The following is a 27,234-nucleotide window of genomic DNA, read 5'->3' as shown; positions in this document are numbered from 1 at the left end:
TGGTTCAAAGGGCGGGTGAAGTTTCCAATGTGTTAGAGCTTTCTAAGGGCAGTCGGGTTCACAATGATTTTCATGTTTCATGCCTCAAGAGGGTAGTCGGTCAACATGTCATGGTTTTAGAGGAAGGTTTATCCATTGAAAAAGAAGGAAAACTAATTTTGAAACCACGAGATCATTTCGGTCAAAGAGAGGATGTTGAGTTCACATACCATGAAAGAATAGCTAGTTCATGGAAGGACCTACCGATTTGAAGATGTCACATGGGAACACAAAACAATCTTGGAAAATTCAAGTATAAAATTGCTTGAGGGTGAGCAATTCTTGACTGAGAGGATTGCAATGTCCCAGATATAATTAAATAGTTAAATATAAGATTAATTTTTGTATGGCCCCAAACTAAAATAATAATATCTTTTGGGACCTTTTTTCATTAATTTTAGTAGTTTTAGGACATTGTTTACCATATGGGTAAGTTAAAGCAATGCATACAGACAATGGAACACAAACAGTAGAACTCCTTAGATTATTCGCATATGCCAGAACATTACATTATGCTTCATAAGATAAGATCGATGATAAATGATAGAAGATGAGATACAATGATCCCAGACGGGATATAAATACTATCCACCGAACCTTCCCGAAGGAGTCCGTCGGCCACAAACATTATGTCCGCTACAAACTATTTACCCGTCGGCTACAGAATACAAAAACACCGACGAAAATGACCCCGTCAGCTACAGAAACACCGACGACAATCCAGTTGGCTAACACGATCCCCCCCAAAAAGAAAAAGTCATCTTCGGACAACAATTACAAAATATCTGAGACAAAATAGCCAACTGTGCTGCTTTCTCTGTTTCCAACTCCTCGGTACCCTAAGCCAAGTGTTGCTACACTACCTCCAACTAGATGATCAGCTCCTCCTGAGCTCTCTACGCATCCACCAAGACAACCTCTCGGCCAACACCTACTCCCAAAGCCTCTGGTACACAAACACTCCATGTCTGTAGCAGCTCCAAGTCTTCTCAACTTCTCAGACTCCCACGACTGATATTCGCAATGACTGAGGGTCCAGGGGGCAACACCCCCGATGGGGTCAAGGGGCAGCGCCCCTCGCCGCCAAGACCAAATCCGCACTCCGAACCTCATACAAAAATGCACGGAACACACTATTTCTGTCATTTTCTGCCGATTCTACACTCTTTCTGGCAATCACTGAGACTTCCCCTTCCCTTTGGCATTATCCGTTACTCATTCTGAACAATTTGTATTTGTCGTCGTTTTTTTTTTTTTTGCAAAATTCCTATGCCTAACATGAACCCAACAAATGAAAACAACTATCATTGCCTCCGATGAAGCCGTCTCTTCCTTCGTCAACCGTGGGAATAAACAACTCACGGCATTAAAATAACAACACTATCCCGTGGAAAAACACCGCCGAAGTCTAACACTTTCACCGAAGATGAAGTGCAATGCCGTAGAAATTAAAAACACCCGCGGAAATGAATGCGCAGCTTAATAAAAAACTTCCCGTGGAAAGACACTGCCGACGGACTCCTTCGGGAAGGTTCGGCGGATAGTATTTATATCCCGTCTGGGATTATTGTAAATCATCATTCATCTTATCTTATGAGCATAATGAAATGTTTTGGCATATGCGAATATAATAAAAGGAGTTTGTTATTCGTGTTCCATTGATAAGATATTTCGTTTCCAATCATGTTTTACTTTTGCTTGCACCAACCAATTTCGTCCCAAAATAGCATCATATCCTTTTCTTTTCAATGGAATGACTACAAAGTCCAATAAAAATGGTTGTGTTCCAATAGTTACCGGTTGCGCCCTCAAGGTTCCCAACGGTTTGATCCCGTGTTGGTCTGCCGTGAGCAACTGAAATGTAGGTGGCCACAACGTCGGCTTTCCCAACTTCTTCCAAGCATCCTCCGATAAGACATTCATGCCAAACCCTCCGTCGACAATTGTGTTTGACAAAACATTTTCCAAAATCCCCATCTCGACGACCACCGGATGTCGTCCGGATGTGAGTGCCAGCAGCATTGGGTCTATTGTCATCACTTCCCTACTGTCCCTTCCTGTGTCCTCCGTTGCTTTCGAAAATGGCGTATGACTTAGAATGGTCGTCCGTAACTAGGGCATTGTGAGGAGGTCACTTATCTTGACCGGTATCTCCATTTGTAAGATCTGTCGTACAATGTTTTGTTCTACGAAGTTCCTTGCCAAGGTGCCGATGATGTCCTTCAACTGAGATGTCCCTGCCGACAATGCCTTTCCGATTTCTACCTATGCTTCCCCCAATTTTCTTTTTTCCTCCGCCAGTAGTTTTGCTTGCCTCCGCGTAACTGCCAGAACCTCCTCTTCATCCGTGCTAACAGTGATCAAGTTTACTTCAGACTTTGGGCACTTGGCATCTTCATGGTTGTCGGGCCCGCACCATCTGCATAATAATTTCAGTGTGTTTGCTGCTGTACAATCCCGCGCAAAGTGACCTCACAAATTACATGCTCGGCATTGAACGATCGGCCGTCCATTTGCATCATACTGGGTTCGACTTCGGCTCCCATTATTATTGTTATTGTTCGCATTGTTGTTATTATTTTGCGCTTTGTTATTATTCATGTACCCTCTAGATGTGGCACCTGTGCTATTCGTATTTCCGCTACTGCCCGACGGGCAAGCCTCCTATGTAAGAAGCACCTGCGGAGATCCTCTTGTCTTCATGTTAAAGGGGCACTCTTATGTCGAATGGCCCATGATCTGACAAATGTCACAAAATTGGTTCTCTGGACACAATCCTTTAGTATGACCGTTGGTCTTACACTCCGTGCACCACAGCTCACTGCCTTTTGGCTCCTCCTGCATTTTTTTAAACTCCATCATGCGGATCATGTCCTTCTGTAGAGCATGAACCTTCTTACTGTTGCCTTCATCGTCGCTGCTATCATCTCCGGCAGGCTCATCATCATCTGAATTAGATGAGGTAGTCTTCGTCTTCTTTGTCTTCAGCTCACTTTCGAGGTCCAATGCCCTGTTATAAGCTTCTGTATATGACGACGATGGCACAATTTTCATTTTCCTCCGCAACTTCGAGCATAGCACTTCCACGAACCATCTTTTCTGAAGTCCATCTGCTAGCTTACTTTCCATTTTATTTATCAAATCTTTTAATTTCCTGGCGAAACATGGACGGTTTTGTTCTTCCCTTGCTTAGTATTGAAGATCTTTGCTACAATTTTATTATCATCCCGCAACAGTTTAAATTCTGCCAGAAACTCTTTTTTAATGTTATCCCAACTGTTTAGCTTTTGTGGATCTGTATCAGTGAACCAATCAATTGCTACGCCCCGTAGGGTGGCCGGAAATTGCCTCATCCATTCGTCTTCATCAGTTATCACATTTGCCTTCCAGATCATTTCACATGTTTTGCAATGTCAAATGGGATCGGCTATACCATCGCTATTGAACTTCGGCAGTTTCTCTTTTGGTCCTGCCATCACAATTGGTTTCTGTAAACAGGCATTGCTCGGTCCTGCAACACTGGCGCTCTTCACTCCCACACCGGCGGTCTGCACTCTGACACAGACAGTCTGTACTCCTACATCGGTGGACTGGTCTCACACACCGGCAAACTGCACTCCCACACCGGCGGACTGCACTCCCATACCGGCAGACTGGTCTCCCACACCGGAAAACTGCACTCCCACACTGGCGGACTGTTTTCCCACACTGTCAGACTCAACAGTTGTAAACCTTGGTGAAGAAGGGTGTTCTGAAGTTGTCCCCTGCGGAAGTATATCCCGGACGAAGAGTTCACTCCACGCTCTTGCTCCGTCGGCACTTCGAGCCGTGTGAGTCGATGCTCTTCCGTCTGGATTCTCTTCCCTCGGCGAACACAAATTCAAAAACTCCTCCCGTGCTTCTTCCACCAATTCCACCCACTGACGAGTTTCCTCCAACAATTCTTCTGTGTTCCGATTTCCGTCGGCAATCTTTTAGAATCTCCTTCGGCATTCGGCTTGCTGTGCCAGAATTAAATTTTCTTGTGCAATACAGATTCCATCTTTTCCCTTGGCCTTATTTCGATCCTTGTTAAACTAATTTGGCATCAATCTTCATTCCTCCCACCTTCCAGGTTCATAGGGCAACGGCGCCAATTGTTTACCGTACGGGTAAAATAAATGAACGCATACTGACAATGGAACACAAACAATAGAACTCCTTAGATTATTCGCATATGCCAAAACATTACATTATGCTTCATAAGATAAGATCGATGATGAATGATAGAAGATGAGATACAATGATCCCAGACGGGATATAAATACTATCCGCCGAACCTTCCCGAAGGAGTCCGTCGGCCACAAACATTATGTCCGCTACAAAATATTTACCCGTCGGCTATAGAATACAGAAACACCGACGACAATCACCCCGTCGGCTACAAAAACACCGACAACAATCCAGTCGGCTGACAGACATGTCACCACATTTTTAATCCATTGAGAAGTTTCTCAGATCCCTTATGATATGATATGATATGATAGATTTTAATGATGTCCACGAGGCTAAAGTAGCCTGTGTGACCCACACGATCACCTCCCTAAGGTAGGAGCAGAACTAATCTAGCTACAAAGTTTTGGCTAACTTGTCTCTCCATCGCTGAAGTTTGATAATCATAATCGTTGTTCTCTTCGCTTGATCCTCCTCGAATAAGTAGTTCAAGTCCCTATTCTGTAATATCTCTCTATAGCCAGATCTGATGTCATTGTATGCCAGGCAATCTTTGACAAAGTGCTGCTCCGTCGCTACCACTCCCATATTACAGAATAAGCATGTTCTGTCTACCCACTCTTCTTTTGGAACTTGCCATCTACCAGTTTCAGATCACAGCCAATGTGAACTATTTCTAAGTTGCGCTATCAGCATTTTGCTCTCCAATTAATGGTGCTCTTATACAGGCCTTTTCATTATGACTAAAAGTGGGGTTAAATTCTTTAATGTAATAAGATTTTTTCCACCCCATGTGCCTTGTTCATAAGATATTGCGAAATTTTTCCATGACTAACTTCTTTATTTCTTTAATACTATTTGGGCAAGTACGGATACTAATATCCCATTTTCACATCCACTTGTCATTTTGCTTCATCCATGTGCTTTTTCGCCTGTCAAGTTTTTGATTGTAAAGAATCGAACTGGCTCCCAATGATGCACAATTTGTTGCCTTACGATATTTGAACGTTTTCTGATTTTATTTTATTTTTTTGTATTTTTGCCTTGTAAATGAGTATCAACAATTTCAAGAAGTTGTTTAAAATGATACATAAAAATCAGACTATGACTGGTTTAAATTCTCATTACCCTTTATTAATGAAATCAACAATCTGAAATACAAATTATAAAAGCACCTTATTTGTAGTTTGAATTGCCAAGCTGTATCCTTCAATTAACCTTCAATGATCCACACATTGGCTCCACAATGTCAACCTCAGCTACTAGTAAAGAGTATTCTTTGGACATCCACAACTAAGATGAATGTTGTGAGGAAAACAGTAAACAAGGGAGTATGCTTCAGCGCTGGCTGCTACAGTGTTACGCAAGTCCAGCATATGTCGTCTAGTTTAGACGTAGGGTTGGGTACCCAAGTGTTGCCGCCCAAACACTTCAATTTGTTTAGCTCACATTACAACCTTAACCGGCAATATTGAGAAAGGAAGCAGACTTCTCAATATGAATTCAAATCCAATGTGAATTCCCCACAAGAATGTTACTCTTCCCACTTCAGATATTATCAACAAACCTCCAAGCCATAGTAGACACAGTAGGAGAATCTGATAATTGTTTACCTCAGCACAATTATCAATGAAAAACTCAGAAAATTTCATCAAACCCTCAGCCAAATGATATGAGCAAATAAAATATAATATTCAAGAGGTTTTTCTCTTCAAAATGAAGCCATATTTATAATGCCTTGTGCAACCTGGTTTCACCTTGACACTTTTCACTTAACACTACTTTATAATATAAAGTCCAAATACATTATAATATAAAGCTCCATAATTAATTACAAATGCATTAAATATTCATTAAGTCTTAATATAATTGCAATAAATATAACTTCACCAAAACAATTCATCTAGAGCCCAAAAGCAAAATGACGAGTGACCACAATTGTCAGAACTACATTGACCCAAAAAGAAACTAGCCAAAAGTGACTTACTAAAAATAGTAAGTCCAAAAATAGCAAAACTGTAACAAAGACCCCCAAAACCAAACGTCAACTCACAGGGGTTGCACTGATGAGTTGACAAATCCAAACTCCAACGACCTGCTAAATTAGGGACATTACATTCATCTACGACTAGCTTGGGCAAGCGATGTGTTTCCAACCCTTGGGTTTTCTTTATATAGCTTAGCATCCGAACCAATGCAACGGCTTGTAATAGAAAGGAGCCCACCGTAGCTCATAATATCTCATAAGGCACCGTGGTCTCCACTTTAAGATTGCATCTGATGAAGTTTTTTTGAACTCTTTCTACCTGTCGCCATTTCTGTTCAAACACACTGTCGCCCCAAACTTCACATCCATATAGAATAACCAAAGTCACCAACAAACCAAAAAGTGTTTTCATGGTTGTCCAATCCCAAAATTCTGCATTCCTACACCTGTTTTGTAGAGAATATAACACCTTCCAGCCCCCTTGAATCCTTTTTGATCTGCATGTATCCCAATTAAGTTTGTTATGAAAATTTATACCCAAGTATTTGTACTCCTCCACAATCTCAAGAGGGTTATCCTCAAATAGGAACTCATCTTGTATACCCCTATTCCAATATAAGGCTCAGTTAGTTATTGTTGTAAATATCGAATTTGGTAGTTTATTTGTAATTTCATACTCTAGTTGGAGTTTCAACATTGTTTACTATTTTAGAGGTGCAAGATCCTCCCTACTCGAGCATTTTGAAGTTTTGAAGGGCATCATCCCCACCCTATTCGTCTAATGATCTCAGTTTTGTAATCAAAGATCTATCTTGTGCGAAAATTTGAATATTAGTTGTTTGCAATTCAATTTTTCTCTCATGGATACTAAGTAATCATACAAGGTCTACAACATTAAAATATTGCATTTTTAACAAACTACTATCCCACCATATATTAATAAGTCTATAGCTCTATTTGATTTATCTACAACATCGCTTATAGGAGAAGTTGCAAACACTATACAGGGCAGGGGCCCTAGCTCGGTTGGCTAAAGCTTCCTTGTTGCAGGGGATTGGTCACGGGTTCTAGTCTCCCCCATCCCCGTGCTATCGGTGGGCGTGTCATGCCAGCGCTACCGGTCAGGTTAAAAAGTTTACCCAATGCACTGCAGTTTATAGGGGGGGCCGTGCTGCATCCAATTCCTGCAGTCTAATAAAAAAAAAAACAAAAAAAGAAGTTGCAAACACTATACATGTATAGGTGGAAGATAGTATTGTATGCCTTTGTCATATGATGAAGCCTAGGAGCAACATACAAATGGTTGAGTGTACTGTGAAGTATGTATGCCATTTAGTGCATGCCATTCAGTAGTCATAGCATCATCACGCAATAAAGTTAAGAACCATATGCCAGAAAAGATGGTGTATCCAATTGAGTGATTGGTGCAATTGGTCCTAGATGTGTGGAAGAGACTGAGGATCATACAAAGGATGCAAGTCCTACAGTATCCAAGGAAGACGTTCGTCTATGCATGGTACTATCAGAGTAATATTACAAATATGCAATGTTACACCGGCACGGGGGTGCGGCAGTGTGGGGGACGTCCAGATGAGTTCGGGTGCGAGAGAAAAAAATGCCTCAATTTGGGGACAGCGAGGGTGCGGAAGAGGGGAGGTGCATAGTGTGTGTTTGTGTGTGTGTGTGTGTGTGTGTGTGTGTGTGTGTGTACTAATTATGAAATGATACTTCAATATAACATACCAAATATGTAAAGTTTCTACAAATTTTGCTATAAATCAGAATGAGATAATACCTTTATAGTGCTTGCTGAAGATGATCTTCTGTAATTCAGATTTGTATGAAGTGTTACCAATAGTATAAATACTATTCTGAAAATATTTTATCTTTGCAATAATTTGGATGGGGTAGTATTGCTAAAGGAGCAGACCATGTAATATTCATGTGTACTTTATCCACAAACATACCCTATATAAATATTACAACCAAAGGGCATGTCCCTAGAAGGGACATGTCCCTACTTAGGTCAGCCCTGAATTGTTCTCTTTAAAATCGGCAACTTTTACATGGAGACAAATATTAATCCATTAAACTAACCAAGATGATCTAGTTAATCCTTAACTATGTTGCCCAAAGAAGATGCCGATACCTATAAAGGCGAAGACAACTACTTATAGGCTTTACTTCTAAGGGATTTCATGCATTCTCAGATCTGTACAACCTATAGAATCAGATAAGTATAAGATCGAAAGTTACAGAATTAACAAAATATAGTTGAATATAGATAATTTAAATGCAATTCACGAACCATAAGTTCAAACTTCAAACTTGAAACTTCGTAACCATTACCAATGACTATTGAACTTAGTAAAATACTAAACTTATAAACATAATAATGATAAATGTAAAAAATAAACCACACATAGTACCATGTAATTCAACCATTGACTATTAATTTATCAAATGACAAAGATGAAAGATTCAAAATTCAATGTTCAACTATGAATATCATATATCATAAAGATGCTCATGATGACAATGAGTCGAGTAACATGAAGTAGTGAAATGAAATAATGTAAAATAGCCATACCAAAGTGAGTACAATCAACAAAATGACAAAATGTCAATAATGGAATCATCCCAAGTGCTCTCTAATTATTACCTATACCGAAGTCCACATTGCTATAAGAAACAATAAAAAAACAATAGCAAAAAATGTTTTTAATTTTTAACTTTTTAGCCAATATGTCAACCGCACCCTATGATAGCGCCTAAATTTAAAGTCTCCATTTTGTATTGCAAGGAGTGAGCAAATGGGGCAGCCATTCCTATAAGTGGTCAAATATCTCAGTCAAAAGGAGTTGGAGCTCTGAACAAGTTCAAAGCCGTTAACAAGTTGTACTGTAGAGATAAAGGAATGTTGTTTTGGCATATTAATGGAGAGCAGATGATGCCACTGATCTTCAAACAAAATGGATAGCTATAAAAAATTGATGCAGCTAATCTTCAGTACAAGTATTCAATAGAAGCAACTAGCACATGGCTATCTCTTATTAAAAAACAAGTCATAGAGATATTAACATTGTACATGATCTGCTCAAAAATAGAAATTAATTTTGCCTACAAGTTGAGAGTGTTATTGACGACAGCCAATGAGACTGGAAATAAAATAGCAATTCTCATAACACGGATGTTCGTGTTCAACATGTACAGGTTCAAAAATCAAACTTGTACGCATAGATTTGTAGAATGGTATGCATCAGTCTTCTATTGCAGATGGAAAGTCTTCAATAGCGAAAAAGTGGAAGTTTGAGTATATGTGTGTTTGAAGTTCTTTTCTAGGTCTGAGAGTTTATATGCATATTGCTAGAAGAAAAATAAGCCCATACCACTGTGAAGTCTTTCATTATGTACAAAGAAAAGAATGAAAAATATAGATGTCCAACAGATGATGTTTCCAGTAATACTCAAAAAGTAACAACCATCAAAATTGATTTTATGACTGACAAAAACTCATCAGAGACCAATTCATATGGTTTTCCATCAGCTATGGAGGGGCTTCTTCGCACAAACAAAAACAAATGAGAGCCTATCGATTTTCAGTGCCGTCAATGAAGGAGTCATCGCAAGTTTCAGATTCATCATATAATTAAATTTATGCTGAAGCGATGACTAGGATGGAGTCAACGCCAGTGTGGAACGAAAAATGATGTTTGTGCTCTGTTGCATCCTCATCTATGTGCCAATGGAATTAATCTGAAACCAACGCAACAAAATGCAGATTATCATATTATACATATCGCTGTGCATGAGTAAATGGATACAATCAATGCTGGAGAGACTCGCAAAGCCAAGATTTATGTCACCAAAGAACTGAGAACATATAAAAATTGCAAGGCATATATTAAATCACAGATAGATGCGTTTGACAACAACATAAAGGTTTGTTAAAAGTTTAAAATATTTGACGGCAAAATACCATATTGCTTGATGAAATAGCTATCGGTGTTATAAATAAAATTATCACTTAAAAATATGTTATTAAGTATAGTGAAGTGGTGGGATTACAAGAAAAGATATGAATAATTTAAAATAAGGAAACGACATAACTCTTAGTTTGAAAGGTTATATTTCTTTTATCCATTATAAATAGAGGGAGCAAGAAGACATTGTAATAATCATCATCCAAACACTTTGTATTCTCTAAAAAGAAGCATTTTTTATATTTATATATTTTGTAAGGAGGAATAAGGGCTAAATATGGCTTCATAATGTAAATTCCATTATTTTATTTTTTTAAATAAAATAAAATGTCTTTTGTTTATTTTTGAATGGTGTGGAGATTTAAACTGCAGGCGAATCGTCCTTTGTAATTAATTTTTTTTGTATACAATTTTGATATCAAATAAGTGGACATGATCAATTAGCATTTTAAATTTGATCATCATAGGTGTTGTGAAATATTAAATTGTTTCCATACCTCTATCCAGTTTGTCTCCTCAGCAGAGTTAAAATTCAGTCTGGACTGATTTAAGATTACATTATAATTGGTTTGTCGCATCTGGATTATTAAAATTGTTAGCAGTATAAGTGCATTTAACATTACGAAGTTGTACGTGAAAGTTCCCTGAAGTTGACTCTATTGCCCAGATAAGCAGCGGCACTAGTCTTTTGTTATTACAGTCAGAAAATATATATATATATATATTCCTTCTGCAAGCATCAATTCCATTATTTACAAAATTTATACAAAACATTCAATTATCAAGTATTTAACATCCAATTTCATTTTGATTGAGTTCGAGGACTTTGCCAACCGAAGAACTCCAAAAGTTTAAGTTCGCTATAGAAAAACCTTGAACAAGACAGTCGGTGTTTGAGGTGAAGGTTAACCCGCCTAGGTGTAGCGGAGCCTGAAGTGTAGGGGAATCGAGAGGTATTCCCATTCGTTGGCCAGAACTGATTGAGAAGTCCTATCAGAGAAGTGGCAGGCACTTGGATTTCCAATCTGCGGTTTTGGGAACTAACAAATTGGCGACTCCGTTGGGGAGAGTTGCTCGCAATACATATTGTGAAGTTACCCAGAATTTCTAAGTTTGTAGATCAATATCAAAAGTTGTATCAATTTGTTTGGAAGTGTACTCTAGTGGAAATAAGAACTTGGAAGATCAATACATTCCTCGAAAGAGGTGGCGACTCTATTCAATAAAATTTTAGTTGGTAATTCTGCTAAGGGAGAGGACTTAGAAGGAGATGATTTGATTATGTAACATGGACAATATGTACTATGGTCTTGATGAGGATTTATGTTACACCATGGAGGAAGAATACATACACCCTCTAGATGCGTTTTTCAATTTGGAAAGATATGAAGGAGAGACATCAGCAAATTTGTTTGTAAGGATGTCGGATATTTTTCAAGAAGTACCTTCAGATATCATGCCTTCACGCAAGGAACTGATAAGAAAGTTTCGTGAGTTGGGAATCTCACTAAAAGATCTTGATTTGATGCTTCTCATCCAAATGTTGGATGAAAGTCCAAGTTATATATCTCCTTTGGATGCATATTTGAATTTAGAAAAGCAAGAAGATGAATCTGCAACAGAATTCTTCCTGAGAATGTTTAATGCTTATCAAGAAATACCTTCAGAATACAAACCTCCATCATCTGATCTTCTCTATAGGATGCAGGAATTAGGCCTCTTATATAATCATCGGTTTCTTAACTTTCTTGAACTCATGGATAATGAACTAGTTGCAAAGGATAATGAATGCAGTACTGAAGTAACAAATGAGTCAAGTTTCAAATTCAAATAGAGATGAAATTTTTGAACATGCTAAAGGAGAATCAACTCATGATGATACTTATATGCTTATAGATGATGGTGAATTTGAAAATGAGGAAGAGGATTCTTTAAGTGTGGAGGAGATTTCAGCCTTGTTAGATGTAGAATATTAGAAGCATGTTGAGAAATATGGCTCAAATTTTTTCTCAATTCACTATGGTGAGCAAGGTGACAGATCAGCACATTCTCAAGAGGAATTGGGTGAAAGAGATGATCATTCCAAGGAGTCATATAGTGAAGATAGTATAGAATTACATACAGCATATGAACATGAAGAGGTCTTAGGATATATTGTTGATGAAGATATCTATCTTACTAGTCAAGAAGATGATGATTCCCAGAAGGATGAAATTAGTACACTTGTTGATGAAACATCTGATGATCCGGATGAAGGCTCTAATGACAGTATGCCTGAATTCTCCATGTACCTAAACCCGTTGTTTGAAGAAAAGGTAATAGAAGATAGGTTTGAATTTTCTATGTTCTTGAATCCTTTATTTGAAGATCTTCCATATAATCAAGTTTATCAGCATTGCGATAAAGATAGCAGGTTTGTTGACAATTCTGAAGCTGATGAAACTCATGGCATACATTTAGAAGGCGAGGCTTGCACTGGTTTATCTTATGAGCAGCAATTGTATCAAACATGTGAGGTTATGATTGAATCAAAGAGTAATAAGGAGAGTATGATGGAGAATACTTCTGAAAATTTTCTAAGTATCAAATCTGATGGAGTTCTTGATAGAGGAGAAGTAGCACATGAGGAAAAACATCTTGAAGATGGGGCAGATTGTGGGCAGGACAACCAAGCAAGGAAGACACATTCCAATGTTTGTATTATAGATCAAAAATGTGACTCCACGCATCTTCCATTCAGCAAAAATCATAGGGCACCTAATGAGTTTGTGAAGGCTAAACATGAGACGGATACCAAAGACTTCATTAATGGAATTGAGCCAGTGAATATTCTTCATAATGATGGTGCACCTACTACAAGTTTGATGTTTGGACAGCAGACTGAAGTGATGAAAGGAAAGCATATCTTGATTAGAAGAAAGGTGCTACATGATCAGAATCAAGTGTTCGATAGGGGAAAGGATTGATGTTCATCTTTTGCGGGGGACTGGGGGCCACCCAATTTTCACCTTGCATTGTGTTAAGCATGAATATTTGGTCTGCTTCTCCAGAGAAAACTGAGATCTCGCTATGCCCACCAGGAGCATACGTACCTAGAAAGAGCCACTGATAGAACCTAAATTTGAAGTCTCCATTTTGTATTGCAAGGAGTGAGCAAATGGGGAAGCCATTCCTATAAGTGGTCAAATATCTCAGTCAAAAGGAGTTGGAGCTCTGAACAAGTTCAAAGCCATTAACAAGTTGTACTGCAGAGATAAAGGAATGTTGTTTTGGCATATTAATGGAGAGCAGATGATGCCGCTAATCTTAAAACAATATGGATAGCTATAAAAATCAATGCAACTAATCTTTAGTACAAGTATTCAATAAAAGCAACTAGTACATGGCTATCTCTTATTGAAAAACAAGTCATAGAGATATTAACATTGTACACGATCTGCTCAAAAATAGAAATTAATTTTGCCTACAGGTTGAGAGTGTTATTGACGACAGCCAATGAGACTGGAAACAAAATAGCAGTTCTCATAACATGGATGTTTGTGTTCAACATGTATAGGTTCAAAAATCAAACTTGTATGCACAGATTTGTAGAATGGTATGCATCAGTCTTCTATTGCAGATGGAAAATCTTCAATGGCGAAAAAGTGGAAGTCTGAGCATATGTGCGTTTGAAGTTCTTTTCTAGGTCTGAGAGTTTATATGCACATTGCTGGAACCAAAATAAACCCATACCACTGTGAAGTCTTTCATTATGTACAGAGAAAAGAATGAAAAATATAGATGTCCAGCAGATGATGTTTCCAATAATACTCAGAAAGTAACAACCATCAAAATTGACTTTATGATTGTGACAAAAATGCATTAGAGACCAATTCATATGGTTTTTCATCAGCTATGGAGGGGCTTCTTCGCACAAACAAAAAAAAATGAGAGCCTATCGAATTTAAGTGCTGTCAATGAAGGAGTCATCGTGAGTTTCAAATTCATCATATAATTAAATTTATGCTTAAGCAATGATCAGGATGGAGTCAACGCCAGTGTGGAACGAAAAATGATGTCTGTGCTCTGTCGCATCCTCATCTATGTGCCAATGGAATTAATATGAAACCAGCGCAACAAAATGCAGATTATCATATTGTACATATCGTTGTGCATTTGTAAATGGATACAATCAATGCTGGAGAGACTCGCAAAGCCAAGATTTATGTCACCAAAGAACTGAGAACATATAAAAATCACAAGGCATATATTAAATCATAGATAGATGCGTTTGATGACAACATAAAGGTTTGTTAAAAGTTTAAAATATTTGACAGCAAAATACCATATTGCCTGATGAAATAGCTATCGGTGTTATAAATAAAATTATCATTTAAAAATATGTCATTAAGTATAGCGAAGCGGTGGAATTAAAAGAAAAGATATGAATAATTTAAAATAAGGAAATGACGTAACTCTTAGTTTGAAAGGTTATATTTCTTTTATCCATTATAAATAGAGGGAGCAAGAAGACTTTGTAATAATCATCATCCGAACACTTTGTATTCTCTACAAAGAAGCATTTTTTATATTTATATATTTTGTAAGGAGGAATAAGGGCTAAATATGGCTTCATAATATAAATTCCATTATTATACTTTTTTAAATAAAATAAAATGTCTTTTGTTTATTTTTGAATGGCGTGGAGATTTAAATTGTAGGTGAATTGTCCTTTGTAATTAATTTTTTCTGCATACAATTTTGATATCAGATAAGTGGACATGATCAATTAGCATTTTAAATTTAATCATCATAGGTGTTGTGAAGTATTAAATTGTTTCTATACCTCTATCCAATTTGTCTCCTCAGCAGAGTTAAAATTCAGTCTGGACTAATTTAAGATTGCATTATAATTAGTCTGTCACATCTGGATTATTAAAATTGTTGGCAATATAAGTGCATTGAACATTACGAAGTTGTACGTGAAAGTTCCCCGAAGTTGACTCTATCGCTCGGATAAGCAGAGGCACTGGTCTTCTATTATTACAGTCAGAAAATATATATATTCCTTCTACGAGCATCAATGCCATTACTTACAAAATTTATACAAAACATTCAGTTATCAAGTATTCAACATCCAGTTTCATTTTGATCGAGTTTGAGGACTTTGCCAGCCAAAGAACTCCAAAAGTTTAAATTCACTATAGAAAAACCTTGAACAAGATAATCGGTGTTTGAGGTGAAGGTTAACCCGTCTGGGTGTAGTGGAGCCTGAAGTAAAGGGGAATCGAGAGGTATTCCCGTTCGTTGGCCAAAACTGATTGAGAAGTCCTATCAGAGAAGTGGCAGGCTCTTGGATTTCCAATCTACAGTTTTGGGAACCAACACCCTGGTCGCACCCCCACACCCTGGATGCACCCACGTCCCTGCGTCCCACCTAGGTGCTCCGACCAGTGCGGCCCCACTTTTTGAGTGGTGAGGGTACTTGGGTGCGTGACGTACCCGCACTGGGGACCTACGCACACCTAGTGCGCTGGGTTTTTGATTCGGGTGCGTACACCCAGGTTACACTGCAAATATGTTTCCTCTCCTGTCCACATATAGTTCTTGTCTCTCTTTTGTTTAAATTTGTGCATTAGTATCCTGGTTTTATCTTGCAGAGTTGCCACTTTTGGTCCGACTTCTCCGACTATAGATCTGGCAGTGATCTATAGGGTTACCAAACTTTTTTGTGTTCAACTGGTATGAAGATGGGAAAACCTGCAATAAGTATTCATCCTACTTGTCATTTATAGTGAAATCAATACAAATTTGAAGTAGTTGTTTCCTTTGTTTCAGAATTTCAGAAATTATATTATATTTTCTTTTTGTCCTAAATACTTGAAAATTCCAAAAAAATCACCAACTTGCAAAACAAAATTGAGACGAAAACAACTACAGCAGAAGAGACCAATTGGGGTTCTTACATTTGTCATCACATACATAAACAAGGAACATAAATGATAATTCCATCATATACATAAAATGTAAATTGTAGCTACGTCATGTTAGGAATATGGAATTAAAACCAAAGGAATTTTGGATGAAATGAGTTAAAAACTGAAAACCTTTAGACAATCCTTGTCCTAGCTTAGGTTTGACCTTAGAAAGCTAGGATATGTTATGGGGGTTGGGCGGCAGTGGTTAGAATGCCGATGCCAAATCTTGGACTTCGGTTGAGGAATTTTTTGGAAAACCCCAAAATCTAGGTTTTGGATCTCAAATCCTATGAAGCTGAAACCTATCTTAAAATCTTGACACCATTTATACAATTATAACTTAAATGTAACTTAAATGTTATATTTGTATAGATCCTCGCACCCTCTGAGCCAAGTTTTTAATTGCAGAGTAAGCTTACAAGCATATGCTCAGACCGAACCAAGTTATGCATGCTCGAACGTGATAAGTTGGGTGTAGCATGCCCCAAAACTCGGTGAGCCTAGTTGTCGAGTTGACATAACTCGGCTGCACCTACCCAGCTTGCCAACTCACTGGACTCACCTGACTGACAGCAAGTTTGGGGACATGGACGCACACATATGGATGAATCCAAAACAAATCCAAACCAGCAACTTAGCTAGTTAATCATACCATAATAAGATAATAAGCATGTATCTTATTGTGCGCAACATGCTTAACTCATTGCATATGCATCAACTATCATGCTAAAAAGAAATGATAAAATCAACAAAATGGTGGAGTAAATGGAACTCAAGTTTGATAGCATAATCTTACAACGCAAAACGATGCAAAAAACAATTGAACCCAAATCTTAATCATACAATGCAAAACTATGCAAAAGCAATTGAACCCAAATCTGACTCCAACTTGGCAACAACTCATAAACTTATAAAATACTTAAACCATTAACTTTGACAAAACTTGGCAAAACTAGGCAACAGCCACTCAGGTGACCTAATGGGCAATTTGATTAGCTGCAAACTTTTAGCCTTCATTCATCAGTCAAGAAATAAAAATTGCATATTTTTGACACAAAACAATATTCACATATTAGAATTTAAATATTTCACACACAATGCCTGTGATATATTATCCATCAGAATTCAACAGAACTAGAAGTAAAGCAACTCAAATGCATATAACACTAAAGTCCTATAACAAAAAACATGTAAAAAACAAAAGGCTTATAATGGACTCACCAGATTTGTCATTGATTTCCTACTGTGTTCAATACCATTTCTCATCATGTCGATCTCTATTGTGGCGATTCTTTTAGAAACATCTTCCTTAGATATTTGGTCTTCTCGCTCATATGGGGCATTTACATTTCCAAACAAAAAAAACATCATCTCATATGTGTTGAGATTTGGTTTAACATTGAGAAGTCTCATTCTTGCAATCACCCGTATGGCCCTTTCAGGTTTATCCTACAGGACAACTGATCTCAGTGTCTCATACTTGGAAAAAAAAACAAGAATTTTCACCCTTCTTACACAAATGAACGTCTAAATTAATGGCAACAAAAGAAATGATGATGAATGAATGCAAGAAATAAAAAGTAACTGCTTCAAATAAAATATACCAAGTTGCATCTAATAAATGTGGGAAATGCACATTAAGAGAAACAGAGAATGCAACACATTGCTAAAAAAAAGTTGGAAAATGCCCACACTTAAAATCCACAAGCAAGAAAAGTTGATCAGTAATGTTCATTTTCAAACTTGATGAATATATTGTAAAAGGAAGAAAGATACATTCAATAGTATTAGACAGAAGTCCAGACTAGTTATGTTTCTGGATTTATTTAGTCACTTTCTGTAATAATAATTCGGACATAAGTTAATATGTACCATAACGTTTGATTTTAACAAATGATCAAAGAAATCAATAAACAAGTTGAAACTTCTGGGGAAAAGAACTTGATCCTCTGCTAGTGGATATACAGGTCCTGCTGGGATTTATTTTGCAATGAGTGTGTTTCTGCAGCCTTCCCTCTTTTCCTCCTTCTGCCTCGGCCTGCCTGCTACTAGGCGGTAAACTACCTCTGCCCTTGTCCCCACCTATACCTCTGCTAAGTCTGTTAGTGCAGGATATATCTTTCCATCTTCCACATACTTCCGTCTTCTTCCCATACCCCAAGCACAGACTCTTTTAACTCATAAGAAGATGTAAAAATAAAACAATGATGTAAATGAAATTATCTCTTTCCTAACCCAATTAAAAGCACAGAAACATGTGAGGTGCCGCCAAAACCAGAACCCCAATTGTCACAATCAAAGTACAATTAAAGAGAGCATTATAGTTGCCTTCTTCGTATCATGGAAGTTTTAGTATCTCTTTTTTCCATTTGTTGTTTTTACAGATAGGAGATGTTTCATCCCCTATAATGTGTGCCATTTGGCTACCTATAGACATAAATATGCCTTCATCTGGAAGAAAATGTGCATCTTAAATTGATACCAAGTAATTTTGTTTATACATTTCAAGAGAAAAAGTAGACAAAATCTAATCCAAAACTAGAACTTCTCATTCAATGTATAAATTCCAGAAAGTATCTATCAGGCAAACAGTTTATCATAAACCACAAGCTAGCTTACTTCTACCTATTTCACTCACCGTTCGCCCTCACTCAAACACGAGTTTTCATTTTTATTAAATTTACTAATTTCTTTCAAAAAACAAAATCTTGTCAAGTGATGGGGTCCAAGTCCAAGCCAGAATTTTAGTTTGCCAAACAGTCATGACCATGGTAATTACCTCATGATACAAATTAATGCCCAGTTTTAATTTTTATGGTAACAGATGGAGTTCCTATATCACTATCATAGAAGAAAACAACTTGCTCCTCAATGATGAAATATATGATAAGCATCTATATGATACAGATCTAGCCATGGCATCTCATTACTTATCATAGAAGAAAACAACCGGCTTCCTCCATGATGAAATATATGAGAAGCATCTATACGATACACATCTACCCATGGCATCTCATTGCTTACTAATATACAAGGTTATATGTCAAATGCATCCATTCAATATGCAGATGTGTTAGAAAACTAGTAAGTTTAAGTCACATAATCCTCACCAATTTGCAACACGCTGCTAGCAAACTGTTGAAAGGGTATCTGTACTGGGTTTTATTCCCATCCATCCGTTCTAGCATTGCCTCGGCCCAATCAAGCTGTTGATTCTTGCTATATCCAACAACCAGTGCTGCATATGTAATATTATTTGGCTTCATATTCCTTCTCTTCATTGTACTAACCTGCATAGTAAAGAATATACAGCACTTATTATATAAGAAAGCACACCACATCAAAAGAAATGCTAAGACATTCTTCTGTATCATAGCAACATTAAAGTTCAGTATTCCCCAAGGACACCACTTGATTCCTAAGGTATAGAACATTTTGGTTTCTATTCACGAAGAACTCTGTACAGATGTAATTTCACCCATATAACTGTGATTAGCTAGCCTAGAAATATTACAGATAATGATACATGTACCAATATAGTAATTTCAGACAGCAACACATCACACAATCACAAGACTACCTATGCAGATTTATCAAAAAATCATAATACCTAGTTATGCTGGGATTGGATAGATGGTAAGAGAAATACCAGACCATATAAGTTCTTGACAAAAGATTTAAAATATGTTAGATAGGACTTCGTTATAACTCATTTGAGATTAAGCCAAGAATCCAGCAAACATGCAGATAAAACAGTTAAATTTGATTTGGTAGGAAGTCAAATTGAGTAAACAAATTTCAGGCCATAGGTGCCATGAATGCATGCTGATGGTTCCAAAAATTCTACTGGCAAAAACATAGCAACAAGTTTCTCAAGATAGGTCCATTTTTTAATTTACTTTGCTCCATAAAATGCAATAGCATTTGCAAACGATTGTATTCATAATCAAACAAAAATATTACAGCATTTTTCCAACCACAATCAGCATTGCATTCATTTGATTAAGGAACCCGCAAAAAATGTGCGCCATGGACACATACACACATAGGGCACGGACAGATTCATCCAAACCCAGCCTGAAATCAAAAGATAATCTTGCCTAATTGAAACACTTGGTCAAGAAAATGAACCCTGCCGATAACATTTTGCAAAGCAAAACCAGGGCTTTGACAGCCACCCACAACTAATGTTGTTGACCAGAACCCTTTCCTTGAAGATAGGACAATGTGAACCAAAGGCAAGAGATACAAACTCAAAAAATCATATTCACCAACAACATAGTCAACATCACAATGAAATTCATTAGAACTCAACACACTCGTCAACATCCCAACCTATTAGGTGGATATTTTGCAACCGACAGTTTGTAAAGCTTTTGTTGCAAAACAGGAGTACCAGCCACACGTGAGACAAAGTCTCTCCTAACTTAAAGGGAAGGCTCCCCCTTTTCAATGTTCCTTGGATCAAATCAAAGTAAGAAAGAAGTTTAGAGATACTTTGAAAGGATGTTACTAATATTCTTTCCTCTTATTTTAGGAAAGAATCCACTTACTCATAGAGTGGGTAATGGGCAAGATGGATCTCTTAACTACACTTCTATCTAAATGTTCGAAGAAGTGATACCGATAAACTCACACAAACTCACAGGCTGATCAAAAGCATACCGGCTTAGATCTATGTCTAGTTTTTCTACACTATAAGAAAGGCTATTAAGCTCACAAAATCTTATGCTATTAAGCTCACAGAATCTTATGCAACACTTCAAAGATAAATCTCTACTATTCGAGAACACAGACATTTCCAAACTATAATCATATAAGCTATTCCAATTCATAGACATGAAACTTACTTAATTCTAATAACATGCATAAATATGAGACAACAATACAAACTACATCACATCTTCTAGTTCATTTCACAACAATTGCTTCTAGTCACAACTTTAAAACAATTTTTTTCTCATATTCACTTTGCTCCAAATACACAGAATATTAACATGAGCTAAATATTGCAACACAAATTGCAATCACATCTTCCAATTTAAGCCACCATAAATGCTTCTAGAGAGTGCTTCGAAACAAATTGCTCTTTATATTCACTTTTCTTTCAAATTTATACCACAAATCATAGTTATACTTGCACAAACTTGGCAAAGCTCTCTTGCATATTAAAAAGATGATTATTTACAATAAGTACACTCCTTTATTTAGGCAAAGGAGTGAGAGAAAAAATGAGAAAAGGGGGGAGAGACTCAACCACCTTGACTAAGTCAAACAAGAAAGAAGACTTATTCAATTCAATAGTTGAAGGCATGTGCAATTTGATTGCATGCAAATCAATTACACACAGCATGTCTTCTAAGTGAAATAATGAAGATGTTGAAGATGAAAGGGAATTCCTGTATTTTGGGCCATTGCATCCTTTGATAGCCTCCAGATTCTCTTTGATAGATTACCAATTATCATTTGAAAACTTGATGTAATCAAGCTTTTTTCTCATTCCACAATTGTTGTGAATTATCCTTTGTCGAGTTTGCACATTCTGGAATTTCCAACATTACAAAAATGTTAAGTATATTTAATCAAATAACCTATAGGTCTGAAAGTGTAGACCATATTACTTCTTCTTACCTTAATATATCATTAGGATGGCAATAGAATATATATTTTCCTTAGGAGCCGATGACTTCTCAAGAAGTAACATTATAATCCTTAACTAATCTAACACATTGTTAGATGTTATTCTGTTTATATTTCAGATCACCAACTTATAGGAAGATTAGTTTTTGCTAGTTTAGGAAGGGATATCTCCTTTTGAGGGACATACCTTTTAGCAAGGATATATAGGGAGGTTATCAGTGCAGTTAGAGGACACAGAGTAACAATTCAGTCTGTTCCTTTAAGCATCAATATCCTACGATTAATATCAAAATTGCTCCCATTCAATCAAGGTTGATTATTCCTTATTGTATCGGCATTGGAGAAGTTCAGTGTTCTTCACATATTACACAATTAAGGCTATATCATCAAGCAATATCATCATATTGGTCTATTGCAGAAGTATATAATTTCGGATTAGATATGTAAATGTCGACTTCCTCAATATTCAGATTATTAGAAGACCATTCTTAGCTATCAAAGACTGAAGTAAAAGTTTGATTCAAAGGATACAGAAATTGCAGAATTTTTACATGGCATCAGAGCTCTGGTAGTCGAACCTAGGCTCTACTGGTAGTCGAACCTAGGCTCTACAAAATTCAATTATCAGACTCCATAAATATCTAGCAACTATCTTCTATCTTCAATGGCATACACAATTAGACCCAAGGACAAGTTTGATGGGAAAGAACACTTTGATGCTTGGAAATTCAAAATCATGATGATTCTTGAAGAGAATGATGTAAAACAATTTGTTGATGGAGCATCCAAACAACCTCCAATTGAACCTCACAAATCTATCTAGAGCAGAGGAAATAGAAAAGCCATTCAAATCATTTTGGATGGAGTAAAAAATGATATCGTACCTATGCTTACAAAACATCAAACTGCCTTTGATATGATGAATGCATTACGAAATGCATATGAAGTACACAATGCAACTAGAGTTCTCGCACTAAAAAGGCAACTAAATCATATTCAAATAAAGAAAGGTGAATCAATAAATTCTTACTTCCTAAGAGTTGTTGGAATTAGAGATGAACTATCAAGTATAGGAACCACTATTAGTGACATAGAATTAACACTTATGGCTATAGATGGATTGCTAGATTCATGGGAGACATTTGCACAAGGAATAAGTGCTAGAGATAATCTTCCGAACTTTAACAGACTTAAGAATGATTGCCTTCAAGTGGAATCCAGAAAACTAAAGAAAGGAGGGAAACCGAAAACAGAAGATGAAGAACTTCATGTTCTTAAAACAAACTCCTATAAGGGCAAGAAGAAGCATTTCAAGAAGAAATGGGGAAATCAAAAGAATGGAAAACCCAAGAAAGATCTATCTAAAATAAAGTGTTTCAATTGTGAAAATTTGGGACACTACAAATCTAAATGTCCTAAAATTTCCAAACAACAAGCAAACTATACAAATGTTATTAGGGAAGAAGATACTAATGATCCTGAGAACCGTGTTTTGTACTCCTCACTATCAAATGAAATTTCAAATAAAGCATGGGTAATTGATAGTGGGTCTTCTAGACATATAATGGGATACAAAGAAACACTAGACTCTTTAACAGAGAAGGTTAACGGTGAAGTTACCATTGGTGATAATTCAGCACACTCCGTTGAAGGAATTGGAAATTGCACCTTGAAACTAAAATCAGGAAATACTCTTCTTCTCAATGGTGTACTCTACTTACCAGGAATTAAAAGAAATCTAATCTCAACAGCACTTGAAGATGATGGGCATAATGTTGCATTCGTGGATGGCAAAGTATTAACTTGGGCAAAGAACTCCTCCATCAAGAAAGCGAAGTTAATTGGTCAGGGAAAAGGATATCTGTATGAATTGAATACAGAATCGAGTTGATCTATTCAAGCCTTAGTTCATGATGTTGTAGATATAAATGAAATATGACACAGAAGATTAGGGCATCTAAATTTCAAAACTTTATAACTATGGAGAAGATGGTTACTAGATTACCTAAGCTAAATAAAGACCACCCAAGTATTTGCAACAGGGTGTGCTATGGGTAAGAACACTAGAAGTCCTTTTCATGATAGTATTTAGAAAAACAAATAATGTACTAGAATTAATTCATTCAGATTTATGTGGACCTATGTATGTTCCTTCTCTTGGAGGATTCTGGTATTATACCTTGTTCATAGATGACTTCTATGGATTTACTTTTTAAAATGCAAAGAATTAGAAGAAATCCAACAAAGATTTAAAGAATTCAAAACATTAACTGAAAACTTTTCAGGGCATAAAATTAAAACCCTTAGAACTGATAATGGAGGAGAATATACCTCAGACTTGTTTAAAAGGTTGTATAAAGAATCAAGGATTAAGAGGGAGTACACTATTCCTTATAATCCAGAACAAAAAGGGGTAGCAGAAAGAAAGAATAGGACAATTATAGAAGCTGCTAGAGTCATGATTTTTTATCAAAATCTAGGCTATTATCTTTGGGCAGAAGCCCCTTGTACTGTTGTATATATTCAAAACAAAAGCCCACACTCCTACCTTAGAGATAAAACTCCTGCAGAAGTATTTACTAAGGCTAAACCCAATATAAGTCATCTCAGAATTTTTGGATGCTCTGTATATATCCATGTTCCAAAAGAAAAGAGAACCAAGTTAGAACCCTTTGAGAGGAAAGGTATTTTTGTAGGGTATAGTGAAACATCTAAGGCATATAGGATTTTCATACCTGGATAGAAAAGTATTCAACTTAGTAGGGATGTAATCTTTGAAGAAGATCTTACATTCAAAAGAGCCATAAGTTCTAATGAACCTTCTCCTTTATCTAGTTCTAAAAGAAATAGTGAATCTGGGTCCCACAAGGAGAACTTAGAAGAAATCGAAGATGAAATTCAAACTATGAACTTTGAAGAAAATTCAAAGAAAACACCACTTTGGGCCATTAAAATAGTTGAAGCAGCTCGCGACTTTGATGCACCTTTCGAAACAAATAGAGAAAGTAAAAGACCTAAAAGATTCTCTATTTATACAACAAACATGAGTGATTTATCCAAAACAGAACCAACCAATCCTTTTGGTGTTATTAAACATATAGCTTGGAAAGAAGCTATGACAGAAGAATACCAATCTATTATGATAAATGATGTTTGGGAAATTGTTCCAGGACCTAAAGGAAAATCTATTGTTTCTTCCAAGTGGATATTTAAAATAAAGCATGTTGCTGACGGTAGTATTGAGAAATATAAACCCAGATTTTTAGCCAGAGGATTCTCTCAAAAAGAAGGGATTGATTATATAGAAACCTTTGTTCCTATTGCCAGATATACCTCCATAAGAGCAGTCTTAGCAATTGCCGCATCAAAGGGATGGAAGGTATATCAAATGGCTGTAAAAACAACATTCCTAAATGGAAAGATTTTAGAAGTATATCTGGAGCAACCTCAAGGATTTGAAACTCATGATCCTAACGCTTTTGTTTGCAGGCTCAAAAAAGCTCTCTATGGGCTTAAATAGACTCCCAAGGCCTGGTATGAAAGAATTGATAAGTATCTCACTAGCTTAGGATTCTCCAAGAATGAAGCCAATCTCAATTTGTATAATAAAAGAGATAAAAAAGATATGGTAATTCTGATACTGTATGTTGATGATTTACTAATAACAAGTGATAATCATCTCATAGATCAGTGCAAGAAAGATCTAACTAGAGAATTCGAGATGAAAGATTTGGGACTCCTTCATTACTTCCTAGGACTAGAAGTACGGTAGAATTTTGATAGTATCATACTTAATCAAGGGAAGTATACATCAGACATTTTAAAAAGATTTGGAATGTGGAACTGCAAACATATGTCTTCTCCAATGGAGACTAATCCACATAAACTTAAGGAAGCAGCAGCAAAATCACGTTCCATAGATTCTACTCTCTACAGACAAATGATTGGGTCCCTTATGTAATTAGTAAATACAAGATCGGATATTTGCTATGCAGTTAATGCCTTAAGTCAGTTTATGTGTAAACCAAAGGAGATTCACTTAGTTGCAGTTAAACACATTATGAGATACTTACAAGGCACTCTTAATTTTGGACTCAAATACGAGAAAGTTGCCTTAGACTTACATGGATTCACTGATTTAGACTAGGGTGGAAGTGTTAAAGATAGGAAAAGTACTTCAGGATGTCGTTTCAATTTAGGATCAGTGATGATATCTTGGATATGCAGAAAGCAGTCTTCAGTAGCTCAGAGCTCCACAGAAGCCGAATACATTGCAATAGCAATGGCCTCTCGAGAAGCTGTCTGGCTAAGGAAGTTACTTGTGGGGTTATTTGGGCAAACCATGAATTCTATGATTATTCATTGTGATAATCAGAGTTCCATCAAGCTCTCAATGAATCCAGTTTTCCATGACAGGTCCAAGCATATTGAAATTCCTTACCATTATGTAAGAGATATGGTAGACAGGAATTCTATAAAATTAGAGTACATTTGCATTGCAGATCAGATAGCAGACATACTCACCAAACCTCTATCTAGAGTAAAGATAGAACACTTCAAGAGGAAACTTGGTATAGTTGAGTTGTAATCCATTTGTACTCTTTTGATAATTCATAAAATAAGTTCTATTTTGTCAAGCTATTGACTGTTATGGGCTCCACCATTTGTATTCATTATTTAAAGAGGTGACGATCTCTAAAATAATGAACACTTGTATAAAAGACATTATGAGAGATGACGATCTCTTGGATAATGTGCTAAATGGTAAGAGTGTTACTATAAGATCTAGATGAGTTTTAGATCATGTTGTGATATTGATATTGCTGTCCATGACGTCACAAATTGGATAAAGGAAGAATCCTAGTATTCTCTTGGTTGATCCTGTATTTTGGTAGATCTTAAACTCAAGATCTTGTTGTGATATAGAAATACCAGTTTCTAAGAATCACAACTTGGATAAATGAAGAGATTAAATTACTCTTGAGATATATCTTGTATATTATCACTAGCAGCAGTGATTTGTCATATTACAAGTTTAGTAATATGACTTTGTATCATGTGTTCCATGATACCACATACTAAGAAGACTCAGACAGATATAGAGTATTAATTCTTGCTTATTCATCTGTATTCGTGTTGCTAGATATAATATCTCTCTATAGGATTATCAGGTTAAGAGGGAGTGTTAAGTAGATTTAACCAGATAACCTACAGGTCTGAAAGTGTAGACCGTACTACTTCTTCTTACCCTAATATATCATTAGGCTGGCATTAGAATATATATTTTCCTTAGGAGAGGGCGACTTCTCAAGAAGTAACATTATAATCCTTAACTAATCTAACACGTTGTTAGTTAGATGTTATTGTGTTTATATTTCAAATCACCGATATATAGGAAGATTAGTTTATGCTAGTT

At 36.6% G+C, this 27,234-nt stretch overlaps 1 protein-coding gene across 1 annotated transcript in view; it reads right to left on the bottom strand.

Annotated features, from left to right (window-relative positions):
- LOC149560544 (Tetratricopeptide repeat (TPR)-like superfamily protein) overlaps positions 1-27,234 on the bottom strand; it is a 343,698-nt gene that overhangs the window by 139,640 nt on the left and 176,824 nt on the right. The window contains exons 9-10 of the mRNA XM_089824725.1: positions 19,289-19,468; positions 17,400-17,627 (exon numbers count right to left, since the gene is read on the bottom strand). Coding sequence (XP_089680851.1) covers positions 17,400-17,627; positions 19,289-19,468 — 408 coding nt within the window. The remainder of the gene's footprint in view (positions 1-17,399; positions 17,628-19,288; positions 19,469-27,234) is intronic.

Source organism: Cupressus sempervirens, chromosome 4 (assembly GCF_028749045.1).
Source record: "Cupressus sempervirens isolate cs-2001-9-10 chromosome 4, ASM2874904v1, whole genome shotgun sequence".
Lineage (NCBI taxonomy): Eukaryota > Viridiplantae > Streptophyta > Pinopsida > Cupressales > Cupressaceae > Cupressus > Cupressus sempervirens.
This window is presented reverse-complemented; position numbering and strand designations above follow the sequence as displayed.